General features: G+C 34.4%; 1 protein-coding gene across 1 annotated transcript; it reads right to left on the reverse strand.

The window, feature by feature from the left end:
• Positions 1-580: 580 nt before the first annotated feature.
• On the reverse strand, positions 581-2,506 carry LOC132308339 (alkane hydroxylase MAH1-like). Its single transcript, XM_059806396.1, has one exon. The coding sequence runs from the start codon at positions 2,467-2,469 to the stop codon at positions 937-939; it is 1,533 nt and encodes a 510-aa protein (XP_059662379.1). The 5' UTR covers positions 2,470-2,506; the 3' UTR covers positions 581-936.
• Between the last annotated feature and the right edge of the window lie 10,037 nt (positions 2,507-12,543).

The raw sequence follows: 12,543 nt of genomic DNA on the forward strand, positions 1-12,543 counted from the left end.
TATAATGGTTCGGTCCGGGCCGGGCCGGTCCAGCAAGACCCCAAATCAGGACCGAACCGAAAAATTACAGTTTCATAATTTTTGGCCCAAGACTGGACCAAACCGTTAGACAACTAGTCCAAACCGCCCAGTTCAATCTGGTTTGGTCCAGTTTTTCGATTTACAAGATTTTTTGAACAACCCCTAACCAACACCATCTCTCTTCTTCTCTCTACCTCAACAAATTGCTGCCAAACACCACCAATCAACCATTTAAGACTAAAATCCCATCATCGATTATGTTTGTTTCTTCAATTCATTAATCTTCTTCTTAATCGATCCTCTTAATCTGAATTCTGTTAATCTTTTGGGAAGAACTCAAATTTCGGCATCTGCTAATCCAAAAATGTTTCTTGTTTATTACTCGCCATGACAATTTGGAATTGAAATTGAATGAAACAAATGCCCCAAAGATTAATATAATGAATCTTTTCTATTTTCTATTACATGTGAATCTTTGAATCTCACATTGTATTGGATCTAAGAAATACGGGTTTGTTACATATAGTGTGCGTATATATATATATATTATGTATAGAAGTTTGTTTTTTTTTTTTTTGGTGGTATTTTTCATTTATACTATGTTGTTGCTACCATATGAAATAAACAAAGTTTTCGATTTTGAACTCTTTTTTTAGAAACAAACACAATACTATTCAAATCACAATAATATTATCAAACATTTTTTCGTAGACAATCGCTATATAACCTCCTGAGGGAAAGGATAGCTTATACAATTTAAACTAGAGCCTATTATACCATCTAGGCTAGCTATAGCCCATTGGTATAATTTTATTTTGTAGTGATTACATAGACATAGATAAACTAAAACCATAAACATACTATCATCGCCAAGTACGTACCATGGCATTCCTCCCTCTAGTGTGCTGTTGTTCATCAAACACTATTTCTTTTGTTAATCCTGACCTTGAAACCATGTTTCATATGAAGTACGATTGAATCTTTTGGAGTAACAGGATGGCCCTCTGCTAGTTGAATCTGATAGTTACAAATAATGGTGGCTGCAACTATCTTCATCTGGACAAAAGTCATATCCTTCCCCAAGCAAGTCCTAGGTCCAGTATTGAACACTGGAAACTTGTAAGATGGTTCATTTCTAATCCTTCCTTGCTCAGTAATCCATCTCTCCGGCTTGAATTCCAGACAATCTTTGCCCCATATCGTCTCCAGCCTACCCACTGAATAGAAAGATATCAGTGTCTTTGTCTTTGGATGAACGCGATGTCCACTCGGAAGTATGTCTGGCTGAACTGGAGATTTGTGCTGCAATGCTATGGGTGGAAACAAGCGTAAAGATTCACATAAAGCTGCGTGGAGGTAAACTAGTTTACGAGACTCTTCCACACTGAAAAACCACCATTTCTCATCATCTTTCACATGCACATTCGCTTTGATCTCTTCTAGGATTTTGATTTCTGCTGAAGGATTCACCACAATGAGCCAGAAGAACCAACAAAGGGCCGCACTTACGGTGTCTCTCCCTGCGGCCATCAAACTCAGTGAGGTGTCTCTTAGAAACTTCTTGGTGTCACTGGGAATGGTAAAATTTTCTTTGTATGCTTTCAGGTACTCTGTTAACAAAACAAAACCCTCATCCTCCACTTTTTCGGCTTTGCTTTTACTTGCTGCTTCTTCTTCTTCATGCTTTGAAATGCATTGGTAGAGAAATTCATCAAGACTTTCCCAGGCCATACTCAGCTTCTTTTCTTTGCCAATTTGAAGCCATTTCAGCAACTTCCAACAGCTTAATGGCAGTACATGTCTATGTAACAGGGCCTCCTCGGCGTCGGCAAATGCCTTTTCACATGGAAGATGTGGCAAGGCAACGGAAAGGCAGCCGGGATCGTGGCCTAAAACAAATATGGACACACAGTCGAAAGTGAACCTCTCAAATAACTCTTGCAAGTCCACCAAGTCTCCTAGTTTTGAGAAATGATCAAAAACTGGGATTAGCCCTTTTTCTACTTTCTGCCAGGTTGCTCTCTCTAACAAGGTCTTGAACTTTGAGTGGTTCATCAGCGACATAGTGACTTTTCGTTGGGCTTCCCACACCTTTGCCTCCGCGTTGAAGATCCCATCTCCCAAAATGTCGAAGATTTGTTTGAAATCGTGGCCTTTGTTGTAGTTTGAGGAGTTTTTGCTGAGGATGTGATGAATGTTGGCAGGGTCGGCAGTGACCAACATCTCCATGTTAGCAAACCAAGGGCCTTTGAACACAAATGTGCCCCCACTTTCTTTTAGGAGTTCAGTTGTATGGTCATGGACACGGTGAGCATTTTGAACAAGTCGCACCAAACCAACGAGACGCCACTTCCTCGGTCGCCAGTTTCTGTGCCTCCTGAAACTCCACCCCCAATAGCAAAGAACAACAGGGCACAGAAGCAATATGAGTAACTCAAGGAAAGTCATTGGAGACGATAAATAAGCTATGTATGTTTCTGATGAGTACAAGAAGGTCCGCATGTTAGGGCTTTTTATTGTGCTATGGAACTATTAATTGTCCATCCTGTGACAACCACAGGCGCGCAACCAATCTAATAACTATGAAAAGGGTTTGTTCCTACACTCTTCATTGGAGTATACTGATAGTTTATGGCTTCAACTATAAATATAACTTCAACATTTATTGCCTTATAAAAAAAAAAACTCCTATATTCTATATAATATATATTTACCATCTATGTTTTTACGATTTGAGGAGACTGATAGTTAATGGCTTCAACTTTTATATGATCCATCTCATTCGATAATTAATGATAGATATGGGATAAGATATGTAAGCCAAGTTAACTACAAGGTCCATATAACCGCATGCATTTAGGGATGAATTGGGTTTGAATGACGGATCAGTCAATCACCTCGTAGTAAGGTGGGAGTTGTAACAGGAAAGCCCAACTTTTCGTCCTCCAAGGGGCATACCCCAAGTGTGTACAAGCAATTAATGTCACAAGATTTTTAAACACCAATGAACCATAAAAATTAAACCAACGTACTATGCGTTAAGAGAGGAGACAGAGAATATAAAAACTCTATTTTAAAAAAAATTTAAAATAAATATCTATTTTTTATGGGTGCTGATATTGACATTCCAAAATAGTACTTCGGAACTTCGTTATTACTGTATTTTTATTGAAGTAAAATATCAAAAATTCCCTGATTCCCTCCCAAAAAAAAAAAATATTCCCGCATTGCCAAACCCCCCACGCTGTCTCACTTCTTTCTTTTCCTCTCTCAAACCAATTCTTCATCGCCAACCTCTACAATTTTTTTCCTTCTTTTTTTTTTTTCTTTTTTTTTTTTTTCTTTTTCAATCAATAGGATATGGATGATTCGTTTCCTGACTCTTAAATGTTCAATTCTTAGATCTTTTAACTTTTTGACTTTTCCTGTTGATTTCTTCCATATGAATACATACTTAGATATGAAAGAAAATTATGAAGCCGACAATACAAAGCCTCAAGCTTCCAAAATAAATAAATAATAATAATAATAAAACAATAAAAAGTCTCAAGGTTTTATGATATTGGCACCTAGAGGGGGAGCCAAAAACAAAAGAAGAAAGATGTGAGAAAGTATTATAAATTTGAAAGTCAATTTCATATTATGTTGAGATTATTAAGAATTTAAGATCATCGCGACTTTAATGATCCATGTCTAATACAATATTGTTGGTATTATTTATTTGTTTTAGTTGTCGATTTTGGGTAAAGTAATTAATCAAGGAATTTCTGATATGTGATTGTAGTATGAGGCCATGAAAGGAAGGAAATGTTAGAGAATGGTGGAAGAGAGAATAGGAAAGAAAGAGGTTGTTATTTAGCCGAGAAATACAAAACCGATATTTCACTGACTTTATGTAACAGAGTAAAAGTAGGTCATTTAAAAGGATAATGCTTACCTACTACTCATTAGTAAGTAGCTTCACCCTACTTACTTTTTATGTGTTCTAATAAAAATATAACACATCAACTTTAATAATAAAATCAGCAAAATTATAAAAAAAGGAGAAAAAAGTCTGATCGACCCTTTTTAATTGGGTAATCACCTTTTCTCTTTTCTCTCTCTTTTTCATTCATTCCCAAACCCACGCCCTCCTCTCTCCACTGTTCTTCTTCTTCACCCTTTCTCTTTTTCATAGCTTTCTCTCCACTGGTGAATAGCTTCACTTTCACCTTTAATATCATTCACATTTTATTTATTTATTTTTGTTTTACAGTCGAATTTTCTATCAATACTTCCAAACCTAATATACTTCCCTCTCATGAAAAAAAAAAAAAAAAACAGCCAAACTTCTTAAATTTCAAATCTTAAAATACAAAATTCAGAACAAAAATTGAAATTAAAGGTGTTCAGCGTCACTATATGAGGATATCAGCATATGCTGGTCAATATATGTATATATATTAGGCTCAATTTCATAAAACAAACAATCTTTTTCCATTTCAATTTTCTAAAAGTTTTGTCAGATTTATAGTTTTGCTGTTGACAGAACAGGGAAGAAAAGATTTTGTGGTCATTTGGGTAGAAACTTGAAAATTAAATTTTCCAGTTGTTGACAAAGTGTTAGTCCAACAAAAAGGCAGATAGAGCCACCTCTAAACCATCTGGACTCTCACACTCACCAACACCATAGGTATAAAAGAAAACGACGAAAAAGAGAAAAGGTGAAGAAGAAGAAAAATGAAGAGAGGAGGGCATGGGTTTGAGAACCGATAAAAAAAGAAAAAGAAAAGAGAAGTGGTGATTACCTAATTAAAACGAGTAGATCCGACTTTTTTATTAATTTTGTTGATTTTGTTATTAAAACAAATGTGTTATATTTTTATTGGAACATATAAGGGGTGAGTAGGGTATGAGTAGCTTAACATTGTCCCATTTAAAATCAAAATAAATTCTAAAACAAAAACTCTCCAAAAATAAATTAACAAAATTAACCCTCTTTACTTACTGAAAAGAAAAAGAAAAAGAAAAAAAAAACTCTTAAATAAATTAACAATTGAAAATTTAACAAAACAATAACTATGAAAGAAAGCACAAAAAAATTAATAAAATAAGACTTTAAGTCCTTCAATCATGGATTTTTATTAATATTCAAAACTTCAAATGAAAATTCTGTTTTAGATTTTGTATAAATTAATTTTTTATAGAATTCTTATAGAAGCATTCCAATACATTCCATAGATATAAAAACCGAGTTTTTGAAAATGAGAATATATATATATATATATATATATATATATATATATATATATATATATATATAGATAGAAAGAGTTTGTTTTTTTATTTTTCTAAATACAACAAATAAAAAAAATAAAAAAATAAAGAAGGAAAAAATTATGTATGAAATGAAATTTTAATATAATGAGATTATGAAAAAAATCGTACTTGAGTTAGAAAATTTTTAAAATAGTTATATTATGAAGGGTTTAAATTTTAGAATAACCACATCGGATTTTTATATGAGTCGCCTTTTGGTTAACTGGTCATATCCAGTGGCATAACCAGCAATTTTCTTGGCAAAGGTTGTTGACCTTAATTATTTGCCAAAGGTTGTTGGCCTTAATTATGTTTACCGTAAAGTCATTTACAACGGTGCACCAATCTGAAAATTCATATCCGGTGGCCTTAATTATGTTTAATGTAGTCATATCCAGTGGCCTTAATTATGTTTACTGTAAAGTCATTTACAACCGTGCACCAAATAATTAAGGCGAACAACCTTTGCCAAATCAGTTTGGATACGGCTTCGCCCCTGGATATGACCGGTTAATCATAAAATTATGTTTACTGTAAAGTCATTAATTGTCTTAGCAGCAAACGTTGCATCAGTGAGGAAGATCAAATAATGTTTTATTAACAAGCCAAATATAAAAGACATTTACAACCGTGCACCAATATGAGTAATGTTGTTTAAACAAAATAGGAATATGTTTAAACAAACAAGAAACAAAAATGACCAATAGGCCGGTGTACAATACGAATTAATTATAGATGTACAATACACAGATCTATATATCAACTTATACGCATGGTTGTAGATATCCAGCCTTTATATACATGTTTATATATTTAAGATGAAACAAAATAATCTTAAATTCAAAAGTTTTCTTCTCATTTCATACTCGCAACCATTAATCAGAAAATTAAATTCTAAGTTCAACCGAATTAATTTCAGTTACATGTTTGATCATTTTTTCACTCTCAATCACTAATTTTCAATATAAAAACTCTATTTTTAAAAAAAAATTAAAATAGATATCTATTTTTTTATAGGTCCTGATATTGATATTGGCATTTCAAAATAGTACTTGGAACTTTACTATTATTTTATTAAAGTAAAATACCAAAAATGCCCTGATTCCCTCATTGCCCCCACTGTCTCACTTATTTCACTTCCTCTCTCAAACCAATTCTTCATCGCCAACCTCTACAATTTTATTCCTTTTTTTTTTTTTTTTTTCAATAGATAGGATATGGATGATTCGTTTCCTGACTTCTAAATGTTCAATTCTTAAATGTTGCAACTTTTTGACTTTTCTTGTTGATTTCTTCCATATGAATGCAAAGTCATCGTTTAGTACTTTTTCAATTGTCCACTTATATAGATATGAAAGAAATCTAAACTCTAATTATTCGTACAAATCATTAATTACAAATAAACATAAATTTTAAAATTTTATTATTTTTACATATCTATAACGCATAAATAAAGTAACTAAGTATAAATACATGTGATTGTAAATCTCCAAATCCAACGTCAAGATCCAGATCCTTTAACAACGAAATAAGCCTGCAACTCCGAACAATAGACAAATCGTGGAAAACTGATTTATCTCTTTTGACCTTTTGCACACATAAACATTATACATTTGTTTCATTAACGTACATAATTGATGGGAATATGCATTTTACTTTTGTCCTTTTCCCCATAAATATCTCCCATAAATATTTCGGATTTGTCTTTTTCCAAAAAGCTCAGCCAGATGGATCGATCCAGCCTAAGTTAGATTGATCTCACTTACTTTCTATCGATCGAACTTCCTGCAGTGCGAAAAAGTTAAAATTCCATCTCATTGAAAGTTGTCCTTTATCCAATCATTAGGGCATATTGTGTGCACGACCTCAGCTCATTTTGGGTGTCATTTTGACCTACCTATATAAGGATAAGGATTACTTTTTCAAAAAGAGGAGAACTTTACTTTCATATCATCTCTTGGAGAGGAAGCTTAAAGGAGGAGGAGGCTAGAGACACCATTGGAGACTCTTCATCAACAAGGAGCAAACCTCTTCCATGGAGTTAACCCTTGAGGGTTGGAGCATCATCACCATGAGTGGCTAGACATCCTCTTGGGGTTAGAGTTAGCCCCAAGCATGCTTTCTACATCTTAATCTTGTGTATTATTGAGGGATTAGTGTTGTAATTGATGTTTTGATACTTTGATATATATAAATTTTGTTTATTCAATGATTTATCTGGTTTAATGCTTCCAATTGGTCATTTCATTCTATCCATATGTCTATGTATGCTAGAATAGATGTTCATGTGTTTATCTCTAGATTTTGTGTTATTGATGCATGTCTATGTGTATTGATGCTATAGATTTAGAGATTGTCAAAACATTGTGCTTAAAAGAATGTTTTTGTGATTCTCTTGATGGTTCATGCTTACCTCTTGATGGATTGTGCCTCTCTCTAGTTTATTTTCTTGCTAGTAGTGTAGATGTAGTGTAGTGTTAAATGGGAGGATAATTTATACTTGTTGTTTGATAATCCAAGCTTTGAATGCAATTAGCATATGTCTCTATCCTTGTGTTGTATTTGGATTATAAGCTTAATGAAAGGATTAATAACTTGTTTTGATTTATTGTGCCTTTCACATGTTGTTTAGACAATATATGATTCATAACTTATATATATTGTGCCTTTCACATGATGTTTAGACAATACATGTTTAACTAGTCATTCTTGCTTATTGAATCAACCAAATACATACACACCGCTATTACAACCCACTATTTGCCCTCATTAATCACTTGTCAATGATATAGAAATGCATTACTTGGTGGTGATCTCTAAACCTCAAGATCTCTTTCTCCTTTACTTACTCTCTTTAGCATTGCATTCTTATTTAATTTAATTTAGTAGCTCTCTAGCTTAAACAACCAACCAATCAATTGTTTGATCACTCGACCTACTAACCCTAATAGCGATTCCACAATCAACTCCGACTCCAATCCCTTGGGACGATCCCTACTCGCCCTAACTATATTTATAGTGAAAGGTAGTAGTGGCTTTTACAAATGTAAAACTTGGCCCTCGCCTAAATTGCACGTTTCTCCAAGCTTGTGGTCACCGCGACCTACAATAAAAAAAAGGACCTAACACATGTACATTAATTAACAGGAAATATCATAAACAAATTTAATGAGCGCAAAACTTCAAATATATATAAGCATCGTTAAGCAATACACAATTAAAAAATAATCATCATTGACTACATTCAAGACTAATTCTTTCAACATGTTACATAAATGTCTTAGGTGGTAGTCCATTCATTAATGGAATGGATTACAATTATAAGTTGTGTGCTTATATGTTCAATAGAAACTCGTAATTTCTAAATATCTTCTTTAATGATAAAATATTCAACTTTAGAATACCTGTTGTAGACATTAAAATTTTAGTGGGCTTTAATTTTGACAAATGGACCCATTAAATATGGGCCTAATGTTTAATTAAATTATTTAATTGGACCAAGCCTGATCCACTTAGATTATTTGATTAGCCTAGCCCAGATGATTAAATGGAAAGATAATTATTCCTAATAAAATATATTTGGAATAATTATTTTTAAGGATAATTATCATAATATAACCAGCCCGACCCAGTTATAATATTTTCCTTATCAGAAAGGATGCGTGTCATCATCCTATGGATCAAAGAAGCTTATAAATAGAGGCCTGGAGGAAGGGAGAAAGGGGACAGAAATCCAGAGTCCAGAAATCCAGAAATTTAGAAATTCAAAGGACACAAATTCAGAGTCAAGAAATCCAGAGACTCAGAAATCCAGAAGGTCCTGAGGGCAAACATGAAAGTAAAGAACACCAAGCACATCCAAAGTCGTGCCATTCTTCACCAAATTCAACAAATCCTCTCTGAAGACGAAGAACAACAAGCACATCCAAAGACGTGCCATTCATCCTCAAATTCAACAAAGGACACAAAATTTAGAAATCCAGAAATTCAGACAAAAAGTCAGAATTCAGAAGTCCAGAAATTCAGACACAAATTCATAATTCAAAAGTCCAGAAATCCAGAGACTCAGAAGACACAAATTTAGAATCCAAACCCAAAAGCGAAGAACATTGATCACATCCAACGACGTGTCGTTCTTCATCAAATTTCACGGTGATCAACAATAAGTACATCTAACAACGTGCCGTTCTTCATCAAATTCTACGGTGATTCAAGAATAAGCTCGTGCAGCCCTTGGATCCAACCAACTAAAGGAGATCGAATCAGAGGACTATTTTATTTGTAAAGAATATTATTACAGAGAATTGTACTCAAATTTTTCAAATTAATAAATTACTATTTGCTCCATATTTTGTTTCTATTGCAGACTTACAAAATTTGTGTGTACAAATTTCTGGCACGCCCGGTGGGACATCCTCTGTCTCTCATCTCTTTCTCCTACATTAAATTCTCAACAAATTCATCGTCAGATTCTATAACTTCCAATAAGATTCAGACGAAGAGCAATAATACCACCAAAGACATCGCCGTCATGACGGACAACATCAACATTACCACAAAAGGTGGCAAGCAGGTTGCAAATTCGTCAAGTGGTACAAACAACTCTGCACGTTCAATGATGTGGAGCATAGTCAAATCATCTGTTCCTGCTAAAAGACAGTACGATGCGATGAGGGTCAATTCCGCCAAATTTATCAAAGTAACAACTCAAACTCATACTGCCTTCACCTTACTGGGGCCAAGGAGGACAACAACCTCAAAGGTTGCTACAGTCACAAGTTCAAGTTCCACCTCGCTGGGGGTAAGGAGGAAGGTTCCTACGACCTCAAGGGTTGCTCCAGTCACAAGTTCAAGGCAGGTCCACCCAAGGCCAAAGATTTTTTCTAACTCTATCACTATGCAAGTCATGATGACGAGTACTACCTCGTATGAAGAGCAATTGATGACTATGGCCTATACAATTGAAAGATTACAACACTTTATCAAGGAGCAAGATTTAAAAATTACCTCGCTGACAGAAAAGTTAAAATTGCATGACGACAATGCTGAGTCAAGCAAAGGCCAAATTCCTCATTCTAATTGCATGCTAGAAAACACTCCAATTGATGATCAAAATGACGTGTTCGCCAATCCAACAATTGATGCTGCCTCTGTTACCTTACTTTCTGTCCAACAATTTCAAGACATGATAGTGAATTGCAAAATAGAACAATACAATGGCGTCTCTCAAAGTGCTCCCATGTACTCAAAGCCTTACACAGAAAGAATTGATATTTTAAAAATGCAGGTTGTGTATCAACCTCCAAAGCTTCAACAGTTTGACGGAAAAGGCAATCACAAGCAACATATCGCACACTTTGTAGAGACTTGCGACAATGCTGGTACAGAAGGAGATTTCCTTGCCTAGCAATTCGTTCGTTCCCTTAAAGAGAATGCATTTAATTGGTACACAGACCTCAAAGTTGGAGGTATTGATAGTTGGGAGCAGATGGAACGAGAATTTCTCAACCGTTTCTATAGCACTCGTCGTACTGTTAGTATGCTAGAGCTTACAAATACAAAATAAATGAAGAGTGAACCCATGGTTAACTACATCAACCGTTGGCAAACTCTAAGTCTTGACTGCAAGGATCGTTTGTCTGAAATTTCTACAGTTGAAGTATATATGCAAGACATGCGATGGGAGCTTCTTTACATCCTACAAGGGATTAAGCCTTGCACATTTAAAGAGCTTGTTACTCGAGCCCACGATATGGAACTTAGCATAGAAAGTCATGGTGCTAGAGAAGATGTTCCTGATATATTTGACAACCTTCAAGAAGATGAAGGAAGTGAGTCAGAAAAAGAAGACAATATACTTCTTAACTCAGACGACGAAGTAGCATCATCTTTCATTATAAGTATCAACTCAAGAGACTTGTATCAAGAAATGCACCATGCTATAACAATGACTTCAACCGAAAGTGCAAAATCACAGGGGGTATTAAGTTAAGGAAACCAAGAAGAAAATTCTCAAAGTGACGACGAGATAGTCTGTGCCCTTCAGTATAAGCTTAGACTGTCGTCTGATTCTTGCAAAGTTAAAGAAAATAATTAAAGTCGAAGATGTTCCCAGATACGAGCCTAAACTGTCGATGATACTCCCAGATATGAGTCTAAACTGTCGATAATACTCCCAGATACGAGCCTAAACTGTCGATGACACTCCTTGACACGAGCTTAAACTGTCTACCTGAATATATATATATTCAAGAACTCTTTGATACGAGTATAAATTGTCTGAAAAAAAATGACACTCCTTGACACGATCTTAAACTGTCTACCTAAAAAAAAATCAAGAACTCCTTGATACGAGGTTAAACTGTCTCCTAAAAAAAAATTTGAAGTGCTCCCAGATACGAGCCTAAAATGTCGAAATACTCCTAGATACGAGCCTAAACTGTTGATGATGCTCCCAGATACGAGCTTAAACTATCGATGATGCTCCCAGATACGAGCCTAAACTGTCGATGGTACTCCCTGGCACGAGTATAAACTGTTAACTTGAAAAAAAATGACACTCTTTGACACGAGTTTAAACTGTCTACTTGAAAAAAAAAAATCAAGAATTCTTTGACACGAGTTTAAACTGTCTACTTGGAAAAAAAAAAAAAAAAATTAAGAACTCCTTGATACGAGTTTAAACTGTCTACCTGAAAAGAAAAAAAATGACACTCCTTGACACGAGTATAAACTATTTGCCTAAAAACAAAATTTCGATGATACTCCCCGACACGAGAATAAACTGTCAACTTGAAAAAAATGACACTCCTTGACACGAATTTAAACTGTCTACCTAAAAAACAAAAAAGAATCAAGAACTCCTTGATACGAGTTTAAACTGTCTCTCAAACAACAAAAAAGATGACACTCCTTGACACGAGTTTAAACTGTTTACCTGGAAAAAAAATATCAAGAACTCCTTGATACAAGGTTAAACTGTCTCCACAAAAAAAAAAAAAAAAAAAAAAAAATGACATTCCATGACACGAGTTTAAACTGTCTACCTAAAAAAAAAAAAATCAAGAACTCCTTGATACGAGTTTAAACTGTCTCTCAAACAAGAAAAAAGATGAAACTCATTTATACGAGGTTAAACTATCTCCAAAAAAAAAAAAAATGACACTCCTTGAGATGAGTTTAAACTGTCTACCTGAAGAAAAAATATCAAGAACTCATTGATAC

The sequence above is a fragment of the Cornus florida genome, unplaced genomic scaffold, assembly GCF_030987335.1.
Source record: "Cornus florida cultivar Cherokee Brave unplaced genomic scaffold, ASM3098733v1 CherokeeBrave_3.0.0_Hap2_Chr05, whole genome shotgun sequence".
NCBI lineage: Eukaryota > Viridiplantae > Streptophyta > Magnoliopsida > Cornales > Cornaceae > Cornus > Cornus florida.

What these genes read in the sequence shown, in the direction of transcription:
- LOC132308339 (XM_059806396.1), bottom strand. Translation starts at nt 2,469, where the DNA reads ATGACTTTCCTTGAGTTACTCATATTGCTTCTGTGCCCTGTTGTTCTT.